Source organism: Myotis daubentonii, chromosome 8, assembly GCF_963259705.1.
Source record: "Myotis daubentonii chromosome 8, mMyoDau2.1, whole genome shotgun sequence".
NCBI lineage: Eukaryota > Metazoa > Chordata > Mammalia > Chiroptera > Vespertilionidae > Myotis > Myotis daubentonii.
Genome location: NC_081847.1, coordinates 92,939,816 through 92,964,922, shown reverse-complemented (window position 1 = coordinate 92,964,922; position 25,107 = coordinate 92,939,816). Strand labels below are relative to the sequence as shown.

The following is a 25,107-nucleotide window of genomic DNA, read 5'->3' as shown; positions in this document are numbered from 1 at the left end:
CAGAGAAATGGAGCTACACCATTTATTCACCAGTGGGCCCAGAGGGAGACGTCTCCCAAACTTCTGAGCAAAAACATGGAGGAAGCTTTCCCTATGTATATCCTTCTACCCCTTTGTCTCCCAAATAAGGGTTTTTCCGGACCTTCCGTTAGATGACTAGCCTACAAGGTCAGACAGCCAAGTTTATCTTCCCTATTATTCAAGCAGCTAGAAAGCCAAGTTAATTTACAGAACAAGGGCCCGTCTAAAAAGCAGAGAACTTCAAACAGTAGTTTGACAAAACAGGGGTCACTGTGCTTTAGGGTGAGCGTACAGTTTGGTTCTTCTTCTCTAGGAAGGCTCTACATGTTGGGAATCAGCCTTCTCACCGTCAACGAATGGAAGTCCGTCAGACCCACGTCCATTTCCCTCAGTGCATGCACCGTGGCCCCAGTGAACTGCGCAGAATTCCAGGTCTGCAGGCCAGTCCCGTCCCTGTTCACCGCGGTTTTCCTTTTGCGGTTGCACGAAGGAGAGAGGCCCGTCCGAGTCAGTGGAACCATGAGCCGGAGCAGAAGGGAATTAAAGCGCAGGTGACAGGAGGGACTGCACAAGCTCTGCCGTTACGGACGGACTGTGGACCCGCCAGGCCCGTCTGCTCCTGCATCCCTCGGTGCTCGTCTCCTGTGGGAACGGGAAGATCCACATGGACCTCCTGCTGCTCCGGGCCTGGCTGCCCGCTAAGGGTTCAAGGGTGAAAAGCGCAAGAACAAACAAATACCAACCTTTGTACTGTTGTTCTCAACGCCCCTCCAGGACTTAGGACTTTTGTATCATTCAAAGCAGCTCGAGTGGAAAAAAAAAGTTCAAACCAGGCACCAGATCCAAAATTAGCATTTTATTCAGAACGCTGGGGTGTTCATGTGTATTCTGGTACACAATACAGAGGCGAAGCTGTTGTCAGAAGTCTCTCCAGTTTGAAAGCTTTTCCCCCCATTTTTTTTTTTCTTCTTAAAAACACACACTTAGCAGTGCCGCCCGTGCCAGGCCACCCCTTTCCTTTCTTCTTCTTTTTTTTTTTTTTGGTACAAATTATGTAAAACATTTGTGCTAAGAACGTTTCTCCCTCCCCAAACAAAAACGAACAAAAAAATTAAAAAAAATTAAAAAATTAAAAATTGAGTATTCTAACTACAGCTCAACAATCGAATCAAATGTCACTTTGTTTGTAAATACTTTACCATAACGAAAGATATAAACATGCAAAAACCTGAATCCATTGTCCAAATAATACATACACATGTTCTGCAGTTTCTCCACTTCTCCATAGACTATGCCGATAAAACATTATGTACACATACCATTTTTACAGTGAAGTGAAAAAAAACAACACAGTAAATTAAAAAAAAAAAGTGTACATGGATTAAGACCCAATGTGTCTAACATTCTAGTTTATGAAAAAATTCAAATGGTGCTACAAATTGGTGATATGAAAACTCCCTTTATCTGCAACCAGCTGCATAAGTTTTAAGATTTTAGTGGAAAAAAAAAATCTAAAGTCTAAAACTAGAAGTAATGTACATTTTCCCAACCTCATGGTCTCATCCCCCAAGATCATAAAAATTGCTCCATGAGTTTTTGTTTGCTTGTTTCCTTCGCAATTTTAATAAAAGCAAATGCAATGTAACCAAAGCGTGCTGAAGCGTATCATGGTTTAACTTACTGCTCCCACCACAAAATAGTTTGTCTTTTACTTCTCATTTCAGAAATCAGTACCATTAAAGCCTTAAACATAAAACTAATTCCAATCTGAAAAAGGTACAAAAAGGCACATAAAATCCCAGTGCTTCTGTACTGTAAAATTCAAGTGTAACTGAGCTCCGTGTTCCTCCAAACAGCATCGGACACTGATATTCCCTCGGAGCCCACATGGGTTTGCAGCCTGTGCCCACGCCTCCAGCAAGCACGGTGCTAGTCGACTACACGTGAAAGCCTAGCTTCTGAATGCTTTTTGGGAATATCAGTTGAAATGGTCTGCACTTGTCCGGTTACCAAGTTCACCCTGAAGTTCAGTCGTCGCCGCCCCCGTACATGTCCGCCAGCTTCTTGAAGCGGGGCCCCCAGTCGTTCAGGTAGTCATAGTCCTGCTCGCCCCCGCTGCTGGACGAGTTGAGCGAGCTCAGGGACCCGGCGGTGGAGCCGCTGCCTTCGTAGTCAAAGACCAAGAGGGAGTCGTAGGGCGGGGCCGTGGGGTCATTGTCCGCAGCTTTCAGGCCCTGGGGTTTGGGAGGAGAGAGAAGGGACAAGGAGGGGGTTACGACGGGCAAATCCACATGCAGGACCTCCGGGCTCCAGGGGACCCAGGGCTTGTCTGCCATGTCCACCTGCGGACCAAGACCTTTCCAACCCTGGACACCGGCCGGGGTTGTCACAATGTCTCAAAATTAAACGCGCTAAGCGAAATAAGCCAGGAAGAGAAGGGGGAGGATCCCAGGATGGCACTCAGTTGTTGAATCTAAAGAACAAAACAAGCCCTAACCGGCTGGCTCAGTGGATAGAGCCTCGGCCCGCGAACCGAAGGGTCCCAGGTTCGATTCCGGTCAAGGATTCCGGCCAAGGGCATGTACCTCGGTTGTGGGCACATCCCCAGTAGGGGGTGTGCAGGAGGCAGCTGATCGATGTTGCTAACTCTCTATTGCTCTCCCTTCCTCTCTGCAAAAAATCAATAAAATATATTTTTTAAAAAAAGAAAACAAGCCAATGAACAAAATATATCCAGAGACACAGAACCATGCAACAGACTGAGGAATCTCAGAGGGAAGGGAGTGTAGGTAGGTGGGTGGGAAGAGATCAACCGAAGAACTTGTCTGCCTATATGCATAACCCATGGACACAGACAATGAAGGGTGATGCAGGCCGGGGGGGGGGGGGGGGCAGGCTAGCGTCAATGGGAGAAAAAAAGGGCATCTGTATCACCTCCACAATAAAGATATATTTTAAAAAATTAGGCAAAAACTAACTTCTGTTGCTCCTCCATCAAGAAAGAACCCCTAGGGAGTCAGGTCAGCAAAGCCGAGACATACAACGGGAGGTGGTTAACTGGAGAAAGTGCAGGCAAAAGTCATCAGGATGCTGACCAAAAAAAAAAAGAAAAAAGAAAAAAAACTCAGACTAGCACCGAGAACTAGGAGTTCCGGGAGGAAGTGGCATTGCATTTGACCTGGAAGGATATCAAAGGAAGAATGAAGACGAGGCCCGACAGGATTATAATATAAGGCAACTCCCCCATTAAGCCATTTGTGACCTTACCAAAGCGTGAAGTGTGAGATTAACTGATACACTGTGATCAGGTATTATTATCTTTTAAGGATACAGTGACTTTAACAAACTACTTCAACCCATAAAAAATACGGTGAGATGGCATTTTCTTCATCTTATTTATAGAATAAACTACATGGTAATTCTGTGAAGACTGGGAACCACAAGCTATCATTTTTCTCCAAATTCATGACTTCTTTCCTCGGTGATTCAGGAGGCCCTCCCCGCAGGCGGAGCCCCTGTCACAGACCACAGGCCTCTGAGCGGAGCCAGGGTCACTTCCCCACCGACCGCAGGCTCGGCTGGGGGCTGGTGTTGGCCAATGAGTGTGGGCAGCTGTGTAGAGCAGATTCTATATATTTTTTATATATTCTCACTGGAGGACATATTTCCGTTGATTTTTTCTTTTTTTTAGAGAGAGAAAAAGGGGGAGGGGAAGAGCGAGAGAAACATCAATGTGACAGAGAAATGTTAATCTGTTGCCTCCGCATGCGCCCCAACCTTTCCTATCCTGCCCTGGACACTCTAACCACTGAGCCACACCCGCCAGGTCTAGGGACGCTCTTCAGCGTTCCAGCTAACTCGTCTCCACTAGGCTCCTCTCCTTCCTCCTCAGCCAGGAGGATGGCCTGCGTGAAGTTTCCCTTTTGCCTCCTGGGATGCAGGAGACATCAGGGCCTGGGCCACTGTGGGCCTGCAGTTACCATGTGATTTGAGAAAGGAGTAAGCCTTTGTTATTCTAAGTCCACGACACTTTAAAGTTGTGAGCTATTGTAGCCTTAGATAGTAGTAGCCAAAAAATGCATCTCTATTATTTTTTTTCTATTTTTTTACATCTTTATTATTTTTGGACTTGTTTATTCAAATCAAGACACATTTCTTCTTTTTTTAAGTATATGTGTATTGATTTTAGAGAGGAAGGGAGAGGGAGAGAGGGATAGAAACATTAATGATGAGAGAGACCCATTGATCGGCTGGCTGCCTCCTGCATGCCCTACACTGAGGATCGAGCCCTCAACCTGGGCACGTGCCCTGGCCGGGAATCGAACCCTGACCTGGTTCATAGGTGGATGCTCAACCGCTGAGGCTGGCTGGGCTGAACTACCTGCTCCCCGTAGTCCCAGGTGCCTCTGTGAGATTAAGAGCTGAGGCTGGGGCTGAGGTCTTGCTGAGTGAGTGCCTATCTGCTCTGACCCTGTGCTGTGCCTTCACAGGGACCACACAAACGCACATTCCTCAGCGCAGGAGCCAGCGGGAGGGAGGCCCGAGGACAGAGGTCGGCTGGGTCCCTCCCTCTGTCTCCTGTCACCTCCTCCCTGGCAACAGCACACGCCTCTCTCACTGGTCTCCTGCTCCCCGGACTGTCCCTGCTTCTACGGGCTTCTCTCTCAGATGTTAGTGATGTCCCTCTCCCTGGCCCAACCCTCTGATTGCTCTCCATCACCTATGGCCGTTTTTACCAGAGAGAGGAGGGTTTCCCTGGGGACATGGACGATGACTTTTAATTAGTGCATGAGCCCTTAAAATAATTCCCCTTAATAAAAAATTAAGTCAAAACCGATTAAAAAGTTTAAGTAACCAACAGAGTTCGCCGACATGGGGAAAACTGGAAGTCCTTCCTCAAAGGCCTGATGTCTGCGGGACCCGGAGGGTAAGGTCTCCAGAGGGGCCTTCAGTGACCCAGACTGGCCACCACCTTGTCTGCCTGGGGAATGCTCTGCTCCGCTCCGGCGACCACAGCTGACTTCGTCACCCACCCCTCACACCCACACGCCCTGTGCTTCTGTGCCTCATGCTGTGGGCTTGCTCGTCGTCGTCTCCTGGCAGCTGAAATGTGAGTCCCTTTGCTTGAAATATTTTTTCATCTGATTAATATCCATCCTCCCATTCACCCATCCATCCTTTGAAGCCCGTTAAAATGTCTGCCACTTCTGTATGGCCGACCCTCCTCCCCCCCATGACTGGGAGTCACTCCCAGGGTCTCTTTTGTCCCCCGAGCTTCTCCTGCCACCTGTCGGTTGTACTTGACGGCACCCCTTCTCCGCAGCGGCTGTCTGCATTCACCCCAGGACCTGCCCCAGAGCCCGGCGTCCAGCGGGCGCCAGGAGGGAACTGGAGCCGCTGTCCTGGGCGTATTCATCTCAGCGCCCTGTGCATATGTGTCCTCGCTCCTTCCAGCGCGAGGGCGGCGGTGTAAATGCGCATGTGGACCTGAGGGTACACCACGCTCACAATACGCGGGATTCTGCGATTAGCGACACCAGCAGCACTAAGGCCCTTTCTGGGAATTCCACTTTACTTAAAGAGATTTTTTTAAAAAGGAGAGGTTTGTATGTGTTCTGTTTATAAGGGGAAGACAGTAGAAAGGTAATTTGCAACGATAATGATATAATGCTGAGAATCACGAAGAGAATTTCTTATTGGACAGGCACTATGCCAAGCGCTTTTATGATGATTACCTCATTTAAGACTCACTGCCGTCTTAAAAGGAAGCTCTATCATTAGCCTCATTTTCTACGAAGCAGACTGGGCATCCAACAGGTTTCGCCAAGGATCCTGACAAGGTAACAGAGCTATTAGGTGAGGCAACTGGGTTTGAACCCGAACGCCCGACTCCTGTAAGAGTGGGCAGAGATATTTTAAAGAGAATGGATTGGAATTAATCCGTAGGGACAAAAGCAAGTTTTCAACTTCCATAGTTTTAAGCAAGTTATTCTAGAAGCACCTTCCATATGTTTTTAAATGATAACGATCAAACGTCGGTCTTTTCACAGAAGGACGCCCCGGTTTTTGTACGTCTGAGATAAAGAAACACACGGGATTAGTAGAATCATTGAAGGTATGCTAATACCTGCGGTTGGGCTGAGATTAAATAAATGTGTTTCAACTTATCAGCCTCTGAAGGTCATGTTTAAAAACTTCAAAATGGAATGAAATGCTGTTGCTGAAATTAAAAATTGTGTGATTTGTTTTCCTCTTCCTACCAGACGGGAAATGTTACCGTTTTTGAGAGTTGAGGCAACATTCATTCATCATATAAACAAACAAACAAACAATAGAATGTCCTCATGAGTTTACCTACTCCTCACATCTATAAACACCCCAATTCTAATCACCACTGCATTGTTCTTCCTTTGGGACACTGGGTGCTATGCTGAATCAAACAGACCCGGAGATACAGAAAGCTGTTGACATCTCAAATGTATTTCTAACTTGTGCTCCAGCTCTTCCTAGCTACCGTCAGCTACTGGAAACCGTGGCCTGGATTTATCTGTCTGTCTGGCTACAGGAAGATACCAAGCACGTCTTGACAAGCGTCCCCGACGGAAGGATCTATGCGGTGTGTTGGTGTGTTGGAATGTTATTTCTGACTTAGGCCTTTGGACAGTTTCATACTCTGATTTTCCCACAGAACCGACTGTCACCTCCCTGGACCCTCTATTGCAGGGGTTCTCAACCTGTGGGTCGCGACCCCTTTGGGGGTCGAACGACCCTTTCACAGGGGTTGCCTAAGACCATCGGAAAACACATATATAATTATATATTGTTTTTGTGATTAATCACTATGCTTTCATTATGTTCCATTTGTAACAATGAAAATACATCCTGCATATCAGATATTTACATGACGATTCATAACAGTAGCAACATTGCAGTGATGAAGTAGCCATGAAAATAATTTTATGGTTGGGGGTCACCACAACACGAGGAGCTGTATGAAAGGGTCGTGGCGTTAGGAAGGTTGAGAACCACTGCTCTATTGCGTTGTCCTGAGACTGTCACCTCCTTAGACTTTCTTCCTGGTCAAAGGTAGGCCTTTTCTGGGTTGATATTCTTCGGTTCCCCTTTCTCTTGCACATTTTCTATCTTATAATCATATTCAATGTCTTCGCTTCAGTAGTCATTTGGGGAGTGAGCCTTTCAACCATCGACGTACTCAGCAAACCCATGTGGCCCAAGACCAGGCCCTTCCCGACCCAGGGATGTGCACACCCCCCCGCCCCCCGGACCGAGGGGGGCTCCGAGGGAGGCAGAGGGAACCTCGTGCCAGGAGTCCTAGAGGAGAGGGGTCCTGAGTGGGGTGGAGGCCCCTGAACGCCCCCTAGCCAGCCCGCAGAGCAAGCCCCTGGGAAGCGAGGGCAGACTTGTAGACGGAGGAGTTGCCGGTTCTCCGGGCTGTGGCTTCCATCTACGTTCCCGTCACTTCTACCGCAAATCAGCCTGCCACCTCTTGGCAGGCGCCAGCACATATGCTCAGAAAGCAGCATGCATTTTAGAAACGGACAGTAAGAAAAACGTGTAAAGACAGATACATATTCTAAATGTGTTTCAAAGCATTTTTTTTCCCCCTCAAACAGTAAGTGCATCTAAAAGCCTAAGGTGGACCGCGCAGTAAATGTAATATACGCCTATGTCCAGGACGCCCAGGAAATGATCTTATCGGCTCCAGACTGCAGGTGGCACATGCCTGGAACGCAGTCCCCTCTGTAACACACCAGGACCCGCCCTGGTCTTGGAGATACTGAGTGGGACGGGGCGGCTGCAGACCCAGTCCTGCCGTACAGTCACAGTCAGTATCCGTATGTGTCGCTCCTGCACTCACAATAAAAACTCAAAAGGAGGACGGCAGCCTAACGACAGACATGATCGAATGAAGCAGCATACGTCATGCTAATTCCAGACGGAAGTAAGAAACGTCGCCGAACTCCTGGTCAGTAATGACCTGCAAGAACGCCGGAAGAATTCCGACAGTGGAAATCGTATCTGTCATATTCAACAGAGAATCGGCTGCCTCTTACAGGCGCTCTTAAAACTCCTCAACCAGACAAGCATTTAGATCACTTCCGTAAGATTTAATTTAGCTGCTCTTCCTACTGACCTCATTGGATGCAACTCTCTGGTCACGGGGAGGCACTGGATTCTCATCATTTGTGGATTTAAAGGGTGCAGAGTGGGGAAAATGAAAGTGAACTATTGTTACATTCATCAGTGCTAACAGATGAAATGAGAACACGCTTTTTAAAATTGTTAAGTCTATTGCTTATCATCTCAGGAAACAGCCTATACCGATACTATACAGGGTGTCCCCAAAATGTCCACGCTGTCACGGCAGAGCCCGACCGTGAAAGTGAAGTGTATGTTAGTCAGCACTGCCCTTATAATGAATTACTCAGAGTGCCTGCACATGTTTCTCTGGGACACCCTATGGGTGACGGCATTTCCAAGGCGGGATGTTAACTGATCAATCCCTTTGGGGCTGATCAAAGCACCGCCATCTATTTTCCGTTCCTGCAGACGCATTTGCTAACCCACACAGATAAACTGCAGAAAAACAAGCGTGAACCACATCGCTGCTTCCCAAGCGATCGGTAGTCTCCCTGGAACCAACCATTAGCATAAAGCAAACGCTCTTATAGAGAGAGGGAGCGTCCGTACCTCGTTGATGAAATCCCCGATGTCCCCGGGGTGCGGGGCCGCGGAGCGCACGGGGTACTGGGGCTCGGCGTGAATGGGCCTCTCGTCCAGCCGCCGGATGCCCACGGGCTTGGTGGCGTCGGGCTCCACGGTGTCGGGCTGCTGCAGCTGGCTCAGGTCGTAGTCCTGCGGAGACAAGGCCAAGGCCGGGGAGATGCGTGAGGATGGCCACAGACGGCGTGTGTGTGTGTGTGTGTGTGTGTGTGTGTGTGTGTGGAAACACGTCCCCAGGAGGCAGGGGCGTGAGTGCGTGTAACACAGCGGCAGCGTGGCCGCCGGGGACTCCTGTGATGATGAGCTATTTCCCTCCCACCCTCTGCGTTTCGCATCCCCCAGCCTGTGCTCCATCTGTCCCCCTGGCGCCCCTCGTCAGTTCCCCACGGGAAAGGGTGACACAAGGCCCCGCTACAAACTCACGGGGAAATACAGTTGCCCCAAAGCAGCAAAGGCGATAGCGAAACAGTGATGAGCTCAGGACACACTGCCCTCAAACAGGTCACCTTCGCACATTGAATGTTTTCAGTTGGAGGAATTTTTTAAAATGACAGAAACATGAAGGTCCTGTGGCCTTCTCCCCTTGCCCCCGATTTCCCTGGAAACAGGAGTTTCCCTAAAACTCCCACATGGAGGGTCCCCTGCTGGGACCAGGAGGAGGGAGGACATGCTTTTATCCCCAGGGAATTCAGTCACAGATCTTCTGAGTCGCTTCTCCCCGTTTATCTTCCCAGTCGATTCCCACCACTTACTCCAGACAGCCCAGCCCCTCTGCCTTGTCTAAAAGCTTCCCACTCTGCTCACGCCTCTGGGTTCTCATTCCCTGTGCAGTCTCCCAGGTCCGGGCAAAAAATGTCACCACTGTGTGTAGGCTGGTCTTCTGCTCATCTTCCTTCGCTCGTTTAACCTTCAGACCCGGCCAAGGACCCTAAGAGGGTGGAGGGAAACTTTTTTCTCTATTGTGATGCTTATAAAAATGGTTGTAAACCGATGCAGGTATGGTCCCTTTTCCTTAAAGGAGGGTATGAGGTCCTGCTGGTTTCAAGGCCAGGCTTTATTTCTCCGGCCCTTCCTGGTCTGGAGTCCGCAGGCTCTGGTTTGTGGGCCCGTCTGACCCATTTCCTGTTTTTCTAAGACTGGCTTTTCTATCGTTAAAGGGCCCTTTAACACAACACCAACAACACAGAAGCATACGCCTCAGAGACTATACAGTATGTGGCCTGCAGCCCTTACTGCACGCGCGTCCCGGACAAGGGCTGCCACCTCTGGCCCCCGTGGGATCTCAGAAAGCGGCCTGACCCTGGACCCCTTGGGGACAGGCCAGCCCAGCTGGTGGGGATGCTCTGGGCAGGACTGGCCCTCAGCGCCGCGTCCAGCTTTCACACCCACCAGTGGGGCCCGAGTGTCAAGAAACTGACTATTCTGTGAACATGCATCAGGATCGCAGGTGTGGGCAGATGCTCCGTAGATTTAAAACCCCCAAGTTCTAGCGCCATAACGGGCCACATCCCCAGCTGAACGGGAATCTCCAAATGAATGCTGATATTTACGTTTCTGATGCTCTTTATCACGCAGGCTTCGTCTCTGTCGACAACCAAGTGAACCGAGCCGCCTGCAGCTGCGGACAGTGGCGTGGATTTATTCAAGGCTTGGGTATTTGCCCCGTCCTGGGGCTGCCTAGGCACTTTATGTGTGTTTGCTCATTTAACGCCCTGAACAGCGCGGTTAAGCTATATTGTTTCCACTCGAGAGTCCAGGAGGCTGAGTCTCAAGCAGCCCAAGTGACTGATCCCAGGTCCCAGAGCCACTGAGACTCAGAGACAGACAGACGGACTCCATAGGGATCAGACCTCAAAGCCACATCCCTTGCCTGGCTGCGAGGCGGGGCATCTCTGCACCCGGAGGGGGTGTGTGGAGGGACAGGAGCGTGAGGAATGACTGGAATCACACCAGGGATGCCAGGAGAAAGGTCACAGGCATTCAGACCCTCCAGTGCCAGGCACCCCACCAGCCCCTTGATAAGTGCTGCTCACCAACACCTTGTAACAAACCCATCAAGAGTGTTTTATCAGCGTCTTTTTTTTTAGAGGAAGAGGCAGACCAGAGGGGTTGAGTAACTTGCCCAAGGTCACACAGCAAGTCCGCGATCAGGATGGGAATCAAAGCCAGATGTGCCTGACTTCCAAACGCTAACCTCAAACTTCACTCTGTCGCCTGGGCCCACTGCCCTGCACAGCAGCTTCCCAGAGCCTCAGCCGAGCTAACCTAACAGGGGGAGGAGCGAGGAGAGGCCACCCCAGAGGAGAGCATGGGCCATAGGGGAGGGGCGGCAGGTGCAGGGAGTAGGACAGGCTAGCCCGCATGTGAACTTGATAGATGAAAAAACGCAGGCTCAGAGGGGGGAAACCGGCTTTGGCTTTGAACCCTGAGCAATACGTGGGCTGGTAGGAAGGAGAATCCGCAGCACAAGCGAAGGCATGGGGTGCTGTCTTCTCTTGTCCGGACAGAGGACCTCATGTCACCCATACAGGACCTGAGTGAAAACATCCTGATCTTACACCCACGGGCTCCACTGAAACTTCTGCAGAATTCGTGAGTTATTTATAGACTATCTCAAAGGCATACAATGGCATAGATGCGAAAGCCTTTGTTATGGTAAAATATTGTACAAATCACAGAGCGACTGACTTGGAGAGCGGTGAACGCTCAGACCTCAGGAAGCAGGTGTTCCCGGGGGACCGCGAATCGCATAACCACCCCGTGTAGCAGGGGGGTGAACGGTGCATCCCGTGCCGTCTGATGACCACCAAAGCTTTTGTAAAAAGGGGGAACAGGCCAGAGGGATAACGAGGAGAGCTAGTAAGTATTTTTATGCTGAGGACTAAAATGCCTTATGATGAGCCGGAGTAACAGGACACTAAGGCACTGAGCCTTAGGTGTAAGCAGGTCTTTTCCCCGGGGGTGGACTCCTGGCAAGTCTGCAGTCATGACCTGGCCATTCAGGTGAGCACAGACCCTGCCGTGGCGACCGGAGGGCACACAAGCACGTGGGCTCTGCGAGGCACATCGCACCTGGAAGACCCTGTCTCCCTCGATCCTCAGAGAGCTCCCTCTACAAAGGTCACAGGCACAAATGCACTGTGATTGGTCAGCCGTGTTTTACAACTTTTCTAGTCAGCTGCCAACATTTCATCCGAAAATAGGAAGATCTGGCAAAACAGAGCTTGAACCCTGACGTGACGCGTTACAGCTGATGGCAGCTGCCTCCTGCGGCCACGGACAGCGCCTCCACGGCCACCTGGCCTGCGAGTGCGTACACCACGCAACGCGCTCATCTGCAGGCTGTGTCTCTCCCCCCGAGCCTCTTCCTCTTCCTCCGACTTTACGACCCAGAGAGCAGACACAGGCTTAGAAAGCTCTGTAGTCCCGCCCAGTCTTTTCCACCATCGCCACGTCAGAGTCCTAGAAAGGGTTCATTTATTATTTTATTCTTTTTTCCCCCAAAGATATATTTTTGATTTCAGAGAGGAAGGGGGGAGAGATAAAAACATCCATGATGAGAAAGAATCATTGATCAGCTGCCTCCTATACACCCCCTGCTGGGGATCGAGCCTGCGACCTGGGCCTGTGCCCTGACTGGGAATCAACCATGACCTCCTGGTTCATAGGTTGATGCTCAACCACTGAGCCACACTAGCCGGGCCTTCTTTGTTTCCTTAAATCTTTATTGTTGAAAGGGTTCACTGAGAAATGTGTTGAATAAAGTCTCCGACACATTTCATGCCCGGAGTTCAGAAGAGCAGCCTAATTCAAGAAATGCCTCTGGGGTCACATGGTCCGCCATGGCCAAGCGCACAGTGGGGAGGGCTGGAGAGACCCTGGGTGCCATGGTGAGTTCACCGTAATGACCGAGGTGTGTCCCGCTCCTCAGTTACCCTGGCATCTGCAGGAAGCTGGAAACTGGGTTAAAACATACGTTTCTCTATGATGAGAAAGATTTCACTCACTTGTGGAATCTAATGAACCAAATAAACTGATGCACAAAAACAGACCTACAGACATGGAAGCATGAACAGACTACTGAACCTCAGAGGGAAGGCTGGGGAGGGTGGGTGGGAAGAGATCAACCAATGAACGTGACTGCACATATGCATGACCCATGGACACAGACAATGGGGTGGTGAGGCGGGGGTGGGGGGAACAAGTGGGGGGGGGACGAGAGCGGGCTGGAAGAGGTCAATGGGGGGAAAATGGGGACCTATGTAAAACTTTCAACAAGAAAAAATTTTAAAAAAGTTTCTCTAATGGTTTCTCCTTGTCTATGGCAAATACAGGATATAAAAATCTGCTGGTGGTGGGAGGCGGGTGGGGTGTGCTCAGGGTGCAGAAATGGGCTTGCTGTGTGCTCGATGGCAGAGGTCCTGACCCAGGGTCCCATTTTAAGCCTTTGATAAGGGGTCGCTCTATGCAAACCTAAATTACACAGCTTTACCAGCCTGCGCCGCTTTCCTCACACAAATTACAACACGTAGGATGAGAATTAGAAAGAGAATTACAGACTTCAGAACATGCGCCAGATCTCTGGCTTCCTGGCCTTCCTTCTGAAGATTATAAAGAAGAAACCACCAACCAGAAACCTTTTTTTTTTTTGGTCCCTAAAACTCTCGGGAGAAAGTAGAGCTGGAAAATTCTCCTGCGTTCACCTTCACGACGTGAACTTCCCAAAGAAATGCACTAATTTTCACACAACGGCCAAGGGAAGCCTTGTTCTAATGTTTGGAACATGTGCCATTTGCACCGGCCACTGGAGACAGGCATGGGAGAGGGTTTGTAAAAGATTCGCGTTGCAAGTAGCGAGAAACACCTTTCCTCCCACCTCTGATCGAAAATGTCTGAAGGATGATACCGTTTCGGGCGAGTTATGAAGAAGTTAGCAGCTAAGACTCTGGCCCCGGCTGTTCCTGTACCTGCCACCGCCTTGCAGTGATTTATGACTGGCTCAGGAAAATGACACCACGAGTCTAGCTGCAGGCATCTGGCTACGTTAGATAAGATATAAAATAAAATGCTGCAATGGCAGAAACTGAAATTCCGGAATCCCGGGCAAAACTTTCAGAACGCTGCACTGTGGGTAAATCTATGGAACTGTGCGGCGAAGTCTGCTCCAGAGAGGCGGTGGAAACTCATTTATGGCTCCACAGGGGTTCGGGGGTGCCTCCCGGTGCCCGATGCCATTTTCAGCGCCGAGAGCGAAGGAAGGAACCGCGTGTGTTTCCCATGGCACCCGCCGCCCTGCAGGAGCTACGCCAGGGACCCTCGGTGCCCCTCGGACACGGCCACCCTGAGCAGCACGGTCCCAACTGCACAGCCCACTTCCATGCGGCCGTTTCCAGTCAATGCCACCAATGTGCCCTCTTCCCTCTAACTTTCTCAGTAACAGATTTTCCTTCTCTAGCCCCTTCACTGCAAGAACACCGTACAGCATACATACGACATACAAAATATGTGCTAGCCCATCTTTTACATTAACCACAAGGCGTCCGGCCCACAGTAGACTATCAGGGGTTAAGTGCCGGGAGAGGAAAAGGTTATGGCAGATTTTCCACTCTGCAGGGGGATGGGCGTCCCTCACCATCCCCTCCCCACCCAACCCCCCGCGTGGTTCATGGGTCAATGGTGCTCCAAGCACAAATTCCTTCCAAGTGGGTGTTGTTCCATGTCATTGATTCCAGCAGCTCTGAGAGGCTAATGACTGGCCCCGGGTCCCGGGCTCAGGGAAGCGGTGTGGAAAGAGGAGACAGACCAGAGAAGCAAAAAACATGAAAAAAAACAAACACAAAAGCTGCTTCTTGTAGCCAAGGCTGTTGAGTAGTGCACCCACTAGTTTGCTGAGGGAGGAAATGGGAGGCCTTTAGTGCCAGAAGGGGAGTTAGAGGGGAGACCACGCTCACTGGGCCCAGCACGCTGGTCAGTGGGTGAAACAAACCCCACTGCTTTTTAGTTGGGAAGATCTCCACCCCCCCCCCCCCCGCCCCCCGGAGGGCAGGGAGAGGGCATGCAGAGCTCCTGGTCCCTCTTGGGCCTCGGTGGTGGGAGCCAGAGCTGAAACGCATCTGCTGGCCAGCTCTGCTGCCTCGGGCCAGGGCTGGGACAAGGGGCGCTTTTTCTGTGATTGCAGCAAAGGCAAACGGCTTTATAATTCGCATTCGGATAAGGGAAACCTGTTTCCTGTCTCCAGACAAGTGGGAAGAAATGAAAGCACGGATATGACAGTAAATGCACAACATTCTGAAGCGAAAGACAGTTCGTTACCTGGGGAAAAGCTGACTACGGCACAAGCAAGAAACCCTGCAGACACAGAAAGGAAGGGGAGGCTGGGAAGAGCATATCATCTCCCCCTCCATCGCTCCTGGCATGGAAATAATTGAATAAAACAGTGATAAGATGTCAACACACGATCACAGGACTGCTGACAAGTAATGCAAAAACCCCTGTGAGCTTTTATGTAAATTACATTCCCACCCGACTTCCTTCCCCCGAGAAACACAGTTAGGATGGTGACGACCTGCACAGGTGAAATGAGGTGAAAAACTAGACTCTATGGGTTAGGAAAGCCCCCCAAACCAAAGGTTTGCTGAAAACAGTTCTGGTTTGAAGAGTAAACCTACTAGAGGTAAGACAACTGGGACTGCGTATACAGATGAAGGTTTTGCACACGGCGTGTTGGTGTCGGGGGGTGGGCAGTTTCTCACAGCCTGCAGGGACACTGGCCGAGTCCCCATTGGACACAGGCCTTGTTTCTGCTCCCACAACTCCGTTTTTAAGGCTGCCCTATCCGTCACAGGGGAAACATTTTCAGAATCAGGGATGAGCTGCGGGTTCATTCTTTGGTGCAAAATTATGGCTCGGCTTCAGAAATTGGCACTGTTGAAAGGTTATTACAACTTACTTCCGACCGTACAATTCTGACATGTTCTCTTGGAAAGATGCAATTCAATTCAATTTCATGCAACAGATACTTTCTGAAGAGTCTCTTGCGTCATGGATCTGGTTACTGACCTCATAGAGCTTTTCGTCTAATGTTTTTTACAAGGACACACCGAAGATTATTATGCTGAGTGAAATAAGCCAGTCAGAGAAAGACAAGTATCACAGGATCTCACTTCCATGTGGAATCTAATCAACAAAATAATGGATGAACTAAATAGATCCAGAGGTACAGAAGCATGGAACAGATTGACGGGTCCCTAGCTGGGGAGGGAAAGGGGGACGGGAAGAGATTAACCAAAGATCTTACATGCATAGCCCATGGACACAGACAATAGTGCGGTGAAGGCCTTGGGGGGGGGGCAATGGGGGGAAAAGGAGGGACATCTGTAATGTTCTCAATGATAAAGATAAAAATAATGAAAACAAAATAACGAATAAACTCTGACAAAGGCTATGGAGGGTGGAGGGCTGAGGAGCTGTGAGGCTCTGCTGAAGGAGTGGGGGTGGGGCTGGAGCAAAGGGCTTCAGAAGGATGCTCTTCCTGAAACCTGACCCGTAGCCAAAGCTTGTCCTGCAGTTAGGAGAGCCCTGTAAGGATGAGCCCATTTCTTAGACTCTTCCCCGGCGACAAACACGTAGCCTTCTAGTTGCACCTTCAGTTCCACATTCTCTCCCCAAGTTCCCCGTCCGCCTCAGCAGAAACTGAAACATCACCCTGCAGACAAGGCCGGTCCTTCCATGGTAGCATGACCTGTCACTCTATCTTGGAGGAAACCTACAAATAAGTGATAAGGAAGTGGCAATGTCTGTTTGGAAATATGGTGACCGAGCATCAAAATCCTTCACTAGGGTTGTGTCACATCTTAACACCTTACTTGGAATTTCCTAAAAAGTTATCTACACTAATAAAAAAGATGCAAATTGACCGTACCTTTGCAATGCCCACTAGCCAATCAGGAGTGAGTACGCAAATTAACCCAACAAAGCTGGCCGGTTAATTTGCATACGCAGGCGCCGAGTGGCTGGGGGCGGGGCGCAGGCATTTCGCACACCCCAGCCGCTCTGGGCCTCTGGGCAGCGTGGGAAGGCGGAAAGGCAGGTCCCGGCCAGAGCAAAGGCTGTGCCGGCAGCCAGGGAAAGGATGGCCCATTCTTGCACGAATCTTTGTGCATTGGGCCTCTAGAGAGAGAGAGTGTGTGTGTGTGTGTGTGTGTGTGTGTGTGTATTTGTGTTTTCTATAAATTCTCAAATAAACTCAACACAGAAAAGAAAGCAGTGTGGTGATTCACATCTGAACTCGGAGCACTTTAACTCAAACCCGGCTCCACCACACCACACTGGGTGACCTTGGGCAGATGACTGACTGAAATCTCCTGTGCTGACCTCCAGAGGATGCAACCTTTGGAGAAAAATGGCAACTGAACCCGCGAATGGAGTAAGTCCGCAGCAAGGCTCGGCACACTTCTCCTATGTCCAATACAACCCTGTTCATCAAACCAGGCGGCTGGTGGACTTGGCCAAGTGGCAGAACTCTGGCACTTTTTTTTCGCTCCCCCCAACCCAACTTACTGCTAACATACTTGGCATTCAAATCTCTATTACTTCATTCCTGGAATACTGATTCGTCCCTATTCTTCTAACTCTGAACGTAGTAAACATAGGATGCGTCAGGAGGAATAAGTATTTAAATGATAAAGTACTGTGCTCATGCACATGAAGTGACAGGGAGAGGCAATGAGGAGCCATGTGCCCATTCAATGCACTGAATGCAGAGCAGGGCACAGGAAGGGGAATGCTCAGAATCTACGCTGTCTCAGGCCCCAAGGTGCCCCTGGCCCTGTGTTGTGAGAACAAAGGAGATGACCACGTGCTAACCCAACCCCTGGCGGCCCTGGCCTCCTGTGCAGTCACTGTCCCTCCTTCAGTAGCTAACAGGGACTCCTGTTTGCAGGTGGGGGTGGAAAGAGGAGTAACCTGGGGACATAATTAACAAACAGTGTGCTTCGGCCAACAATTCGACTGTGGAAGTGGCCTCCACCGAGACACCCAGCTTCAGCCACCTGCCAGCCAGTCTGCTGACACAGCAGAATGATTCTGTAAAACAATTATTTCAGAGAATCAAATATGGTGACACTGCGCAGCTCTGTTCTCTGCTGAGGAGGAGAGACCGGGGGCCTGGCTGCTCACAGTGGGGCAGGCAGTCCACAGTTGACCCCAGGCCGAGTGACCTTGAGTCAGGGAGTGGCGGATGGGCCTCAAGGATTTTCTGTTATCTGCACCCCCTCCCTCTGTCTCGGCATCCAGCCTGGATGTCAGGTTTTAGTTCCAGCTGCCCAGATTGTATGCCTGGCTCTTTTAATAAAATAACTTGGCTGCTCAGACCGCTCCTCCAGATTTTAGCGCTAGGAATGTCTAAATGTGCTCCCTTTTGCAAACCGCCTTTAACCAATTAACTGGGTCTTACCCTTTACTTGTTCTTAAGCCAGATTGTTAGTGGTCATCTAACCAGCTGTGGCCCAGCCCTGCCTGCCTGCGCCAGGCCAGCAAGACCGAGGGAAACACGCCCCCTGACCCCGGGCCAGGGCAGCAGAGCGCGGCCTCTCCGGTCAGGCGGGCCTGGTGTGAAAACGGAACTAATCGCAGTACCTGCTGCACAGGCTGCTGGGAAGATGGTGAGAGACACGCAGACTCGGAATGCGGCCCCATGCCTGGCACAGAGCACGTCATGGATGCCAGCGCTGATGAATGTGGCCACCGTTTCCTGAAGACTTGAGGCCTCTCAGAGTGAAAGGGAAGCTGTCAGGGTGTGCTGGTTCCATTGAGCCTCTGCACAAACATGCAAACTCAGAGATCCAGGGGGAGGGCCCAACGCACACAGGGGCTGGAGTGCCTGCCAGGGGCAAGCCGGCCCACATGCCATGTCCTGGGCCCACGGCTGCTAAGAGAGAATATCTTCAAAAAAACCTAATAAAAAGCAGGAACCCTATTCTGCTGCTGAAAAGCTCCATGCTCCCTGCTGCCCAGAAACAGGCTTCTCACAGGGAGCCTGTCCATTTATAGAAACTAGAACCCAGTCCATTTCCCAAAACTGCCCTTCCCGGGACTGACCACCACTCTAACATTTACAGCAATAATGTCCTACTTAGAAGACAGAGAAGCATTTGGAATAAATTCACTTTGAAAGTAAGAATATTAGTCCTAACCGGTTTGGCTCAGTGGATAGAGCGTCGGCCTGCGGACTGAAGGGTCCCAGGTTCGATTACGGTCAAGGGCATGTACCTTGGTTGCGGGCACATCCCCAGTAGGGGGTGTGCAGGAGGCAGCTGATCGATGTTTCTCTCTCTCATTGATGTTTCTAACTCTCTATACTTCTCCCTTCCTCTCTGTAAAAAATAAAGTATATTAAAAAAAAGAATGTATAAGATAGTAAAACCTTTAAAAAAAAGAAAGTAAGAATATTAAATAAACGTGTGTGTGTTTCCTTTGGGAAAAATGATAAATAATAAAATCTACGAAACTTTGAAAAAACTCTTGACGCATTCAGTTGGCAAATTTATCCCGAGAGATAGATTGGAAAACTCCCGCCGGAAAAGAGCACGGAAGGGGCCCAGGACAGACAAACAGGCCGAGTAGCACAGGGAGTCAGCAAGCCCACCCGCAGCCTCACACTCACAGCCGCGGCTTCGGGTCGATGCCGCCGCCAGGCCATGGAGAGGGGGTGTCTTCTTGGTAAACGCTGGGCACCAGGGAGGGAGGAAACGAAAAAGAGCCCGGGCCCGCCTCCTGCCCAGCGAATCCTCCTTCACGGCAGCACAGATGCCGCAGGGACACAGGGCTCCGAGACGAACATGAGGAGGCTTACGTGAATGAAAACAAAGGAACCGGCAAGCCTTTTCCAGGAGAAAGAAGACCCACAACGCTTTGCTGCCTGGAAGGATGTGAGAGGAAGGAGGAAGGAATCCCGCAGCTCGGGGAAGGGCCCACGGTCTGCCGTGGGAAGGAGGAAGCCTGCATCGGGTCAGAACCAGGCCCGGGACGCTCAGGAGGATGCTGCCGCGGGCGGTGCTGGTTCTGACCCAAGTTCAGGAAGTGGCCACGGAGATGGAGGTGAGAGAGTGGATTTCATGAGGCAGAACCCTGGAGTAGCATTACTGCCTGCGTATTTCCTCCTGCGACTATGGGGCAAACACTGGAATGCATAAAAGACCCGTTATGTAATTTTGTCTCCATTTCCTATCACGAGAACTGCAAGTAGAAATCGTAACAGAGGATCAGAAATAGATCTTTAATCGAGACTAAAATGCCATCAAAGAACCAAAAGCTACAAGAAGACACCACAGGAAGATGAGTACTAAATAAAGAAATTAGCCACAGCGAACAATATAAAGAAACATTCCAGAAAAATCGTCAAACTATCAGGAAAGTGGGCAGAAAGCAGCCTATTCACGCCCAAGAGTTTATCTTGGAGCGAAGAAAACCTCAGAGGTCAGGAAGAGAAGAGGCTGAGGGTTTATGATGATAATTTGACTAAATCGTTGCCACAGATACGTTTTACCATCTGATCTCAAGCATCAATCTAAGTGCATAAAGTCAATGAAGGAAGGAAGTCTTTCCTAAAATAACTGCAACCATCAACCTTCATTAAACAATTTCCTAAAGGGATGGAGTGGGGGAGGGAAGGACCCAGATCAGGTGACATCAGGTGCCCTGGTCCAGATGAGCGGAGGCTGAGAAACCTTGTGTTCTTGCCCCCCAGCCTCCAGTTCTATGCAGCACCCAGTTATGACCGGTGCCCTTCCACTTAGTACTATTTTCTTAAAATATATTTTTACTGATTTCAGAGAAGAAGGGAAAGGGAGAGAGAGAGATAGAAACATCAATGATGAGAGATTCATTGATCAGGCTGCCTCCTGCACGCCCCCTACTGGAGACCGAGTCCTCAACCCGGGCATGTGCTCTGGCCAGGAATGGAATTGTTGACCTCCTGGTCAACCCTCAACCACTGAGCCACGCCGGCTGGCACTTATTCCTATTTTCACAGAAGCTTCATTGAGTTGGGTGTAAGTTTATGCGGAGAAAATTACGAAGAATGACACGAAACATAAAATACCAGTGGAAGATTTATGAAATAATGTGATTGACGTAGTTTTTGCTAACCTTGAACATGGCTCAGCAAAGTGAAAGGCTAGATTAATCAAGGAGGATGCCAAACATGTATTTGAATATCCAAAGGCAGTTCTAAGCAAGAAACTCCGGGTACAGTCACAGGGCCACTTTAATTAGTCAGTATCCACAGCAGCTCTACACACAGGCCAGGCCTCCGACAGACCCTAAACCCTCTTCTAAAGGAGAAAGAGGCGCGGAGTGTGGGCCGGGCCGGGCAGCGGGACATGAGCCGGGCTGGTGGGGCCGGGCCACACCCTGGCCACCCCTCCCTGCAACCTGCCACACACGCACCATGGAGCACGCCCACCGGAGGCCAACGATTAAATGCGGCGGTGGGAGTGCACCTGCTTCATGAAACAGAAAGTGATTATTTATTTCCTCAGAGAAGTACAGAAGGGAAGAGACAATATGTCCATGGAAATTTGCTTTTATTCAAGCTCACGGTCCTATCTCGAATGCCTACATGTGCGCCTAAGTCAGAGCACATCTCAATTTACCGATAATCCAAGACCAAGAATTCTGGGCTCTTGTTTCTGACTATGCCCTTGATAGACGCATTAGTAAGTGAGCAGGACATAGTTATCAGGTGCATCTGATAAGCATGATTTCTCGCAGACTGCATTCATGTCACCCAGGTCACTTTCAGAAGCACCACCTCCGAGTAGTCAGTTTCCGCTGTCACACAGGACAGGCCTGGGATGGAGGCCTGCATCTACCACTTCCCGGTTGTGTGAGTTCACAGAATTCAAACAGCCTTCGGCTCTGTTCTCTACCACGGGAATGGGGACACCCACACGCAACATCACAGGTTTTAAAATAGCACAAGATTTAGGGGATAACATTTAATGCACGCAGAGGGATGCCTGGTATGGAGAACAGACCCCGTAAACGTTAGCTAGTAGGATATCTAAAGTGCCGCCTCCGAGCAGACGGAGTTCTGTGTTGTGCCTGCTGGTCACTCTCGTCCTTCAACAAGAACACTCTTCCCTGTGTGCACAGCGCTGCAGGCGCTCACGTGACGTTACAGCCAGATGGGAACTTCAACGTTTATTGAGCAACAGTAAGCTAGGTACCATTCAGACACGACGGACATAAAGATGAACTGGACAATGTCTCCAACTTCAAATATTTCTCAAGAATATAAGGCTCTTGAGGGGAGACATCTGTGGGCTCTGCCCCCCTCTGTGTCCCCAATGATTGTAATGGCACCTGGAATGTCGAATTTGCTTGGAAAATATGTGTAAAATGAACAGTCTAGTGCTTTCTCTTCTATATTTATATATGTATATACAGATACACACACACACACACACACACACACGGTGTCCCCAGAAATGTATACACACTTTAACAGCCAACAGCTCAATTTTGAAAATCAAATGCATTTTAATAAACACTGCTTTTATAATTACTCACAGTGTATGTATTCATTTTTGGGACACCCTATAAATATCTAAACCCCAAAATAAGAAACTACTTTTACTTAATATTTTGAATATCCAATGAAGAAAAACTATCAATAAAATTACTTTATTAGTACAAATATAACTAGAATCGGGCTGCAACCCAGGCTTCTTAAAACAATGTTAATGATTTTCTTGCGAAATAAATATGACACTGGACACTTTGAAAAAGAACTCCAGAAGCATGCATGCAGCACGTGTAGGGAAAGTTCACCGAGTGGTTAATAATGTGACAACAGAAACATCCGGTGCCATTACCTCACCGCATGCCTTACCATTTGTCCTATTATTTAGAACAGCGGTTCTCAACCTGTGGGTCGCGACCCCTTTGGGGGGGTCGAACGACCCTTTCACAGGGGTCACCTAAGACCATCGGAAAACACATCTATAATTACATACTGTTTTTGTGATTAATCACTATGCTTTCATTATGTTCAATGTGTAACAATGAAAATACATTGTGCATATCAGACATTTACATGATGATTCATAACAGTAGCAACGTTACAGTGATGAAGTAGCCACGAACCTAATTTTATGGTTGGGGGTCACCACAACATGAGGAACTGTATGTATTAAAGGGTCTCAGCCTTAGGAAGGTTGAGAACCACTGATTTAGAGCACACGATCATCGACTTTCATTTCAAAGATTGAGGATAGGGCTTACCTGGTCTTCTTCGCCTCCGCCCTCCTCGTCGTACTTCAGGATATTATCTCTGACGTCATCCTCTGGGTCAATCAGGAGCTGCTTGGCCTGGCGCTCCTTGTCCCGGCGCTTCATCCACACCACGAACATCAGGACGAGGACTGACGGGGGGAGAAGAGGGAAAGGCGGAACACCGTCATGTCTGACACTCCGTCCACCAGCCAGTCTGCCACCCGCGACGGACACTTCTGTGCATGGAAAGCTTGCAATACGCCGTCTTCTTTACGGGCTTTTTCTGGCCTCACATTAGGAGACAAGGTCAAAGCAGGAAGGACCCTGCCTCTGGGTTCAGAGTGTGAAGACCTGGGTCCCACACCCGGTGCCCCGTGAACTCACGGGGCGAATGCCTGTGCTCAGTCCCATGGCCTAGGCCTGGGGCCGATGACCACTGCCATCTTTTACTTTGGCTTCCTGGAGGACACTAATCTTAATAAAATGATGTGTGCCCGGCCGGCGTGGCTCAGTGGTTGAGCGTCGCCTTATGAACCAGGAGGTCACAGTTCGATTCCTAGTCAGGGCACATGCCCAAGGTTGCTGGCTCGATCCCCAGTGTGGGATGTGCAGGAGGCAGCTGATCAATAATTCTCTCTCATCATTGATGCTTCTATCTCTCTCTCCCTCTCCCTTTTTCTCTGACATCAATAAAAATGTATTTTAAAATAAAAAATAAAGTGGTTTGCAAACTCGAAAACAGTGCAGAGCAGAAAGTTAGACTGTCACTTGTTATTTAACATTCAAGGTGCCGGTCACTACACTCCCCACACCCCAGAGAAGTGCTTGCCACGTGGACCTGGGGCAGCAGTCGGACCTCAAGGGGGTCCAAAGGCTGGTGCTTTCTTACTGGGCCACAGGTCTCAGCGAGGGAGGCGAGGGCATCGGCCTGGCACGGAAATAACCTTAGGCTTTCCCCCGTCACACTCTGGGCCAGGCTTAGACGCACCCATTGGCCAGGGGGCTGGTGTTAAAATCAGCCCTGACTCATTTCCTCCCCATGCTCTCGTCACTTCTTCCCGCCACGATCCAGCACAGCCAAGTCTTTCTCGAAGAGGCCGGCGTATACCCCACGCTGCGGCCGAAATCGCCACGCACCCCTCAGTGACATCTAGGAATGCGTTCTCTCTCTCAAATCGGGAGATGGGCTCACGCCCGAGCGGAAGATTGAATGGCCCCTATCTGAGCACATCTTTACTATTGCCCATGAAGGTGAAGAGCCTCCCTCTAAAGCCAGACGCATGACCTCCTCTGCCAGTTCCAGGGCTGACTCCAGCGAGTGGGTGGCGAGGAGAGCACGCAGGTTCCCAACTGCAGGCAAACGAGCCTCCACCAGGAGGTGAGAACCGCTCAGGCTCCTACGGTAACTGTGCAGAATACAGGGACAGGGTTCTAGACGACCAGGACCTTGCAGACGGCGAAACGTACAGAAACGGCCAACATTTTCAAGAAAGCGATTGGTGCACAGCATCGTCCCACAATCCACGACGACCTGCTGCCACGCGACAAGAATGCGCGGGCCCAGGCACGTCATCCCTCCCTTTAACCTGCAAGCGCAGAGGTGGTTCCCAAAGTCCTTTCCAGGGGTTCATTCCTTGCGCTCCGCTGAACCAAGGATTGGGAAGTACCTTAAAAGGAGCTATAGCACTTAACCTGGACGTGCTCTAAAGACAGAGAACTCCCTGAGCTGTGTCATCACGTCTGTCATCAAACGTGCCACCCGAAGTACGATTTCTCACTATTTTACGAGGCCCTTCAGAAAGAAAGCCCTTTATCCCCGCAGGGCCAGAGCAGGCTGCTGACTGCGTCATACCAAGGAAAGGAAAGCAATATACTTATTTCCCTAAATCACCAAGTGCCGGCCATAAATTCACACTCAAATCATAAGGTAAGTGCTCGAACTAAGGACTAACATTTTTCTATATAAAAAAAGGAGTCTGCCACAGCTCTCAAGCATTGGCATCAGAAAACGGCAACAGCCTGGCCGGCGTGGCTCAGTGGTTGAGCGTCGACCTATGAACCAGG

General features: G+C 49.9%; 1 protein-coding gene across 1 annotated transcript in view; it reads right to left on the bottom strand.

The window, feature by feature from the left end:
* Positions 1-862: 862 nt before the first annotated feature.
* Positions 863-25,107, bottom strand: part of CDH2 (cadherin 2) — a 195,174-nt gene continuing 170,929 nt past the window's right edge. Inside the window, exons 14-16 of the mRNA XM_059707425.1 lie at positions 23,053-23,192; positions 8,734-8,898; positions 863-2,255 (exon numbers count right to left, since the gene is read on the bottom strand). Coding sequence (XP_059563408.1) covers positions 2,049-2,255; positions 8,734-8,898; positions 23,053-23,192 — 512 coding nt within the window. The 3' untranslated portion in view covers positions 863-2,048. The remainder of the gene's footprint in view (positions 2,256-8,733; positions 8,899-23,052; positions 23,193-25,107) is intronic.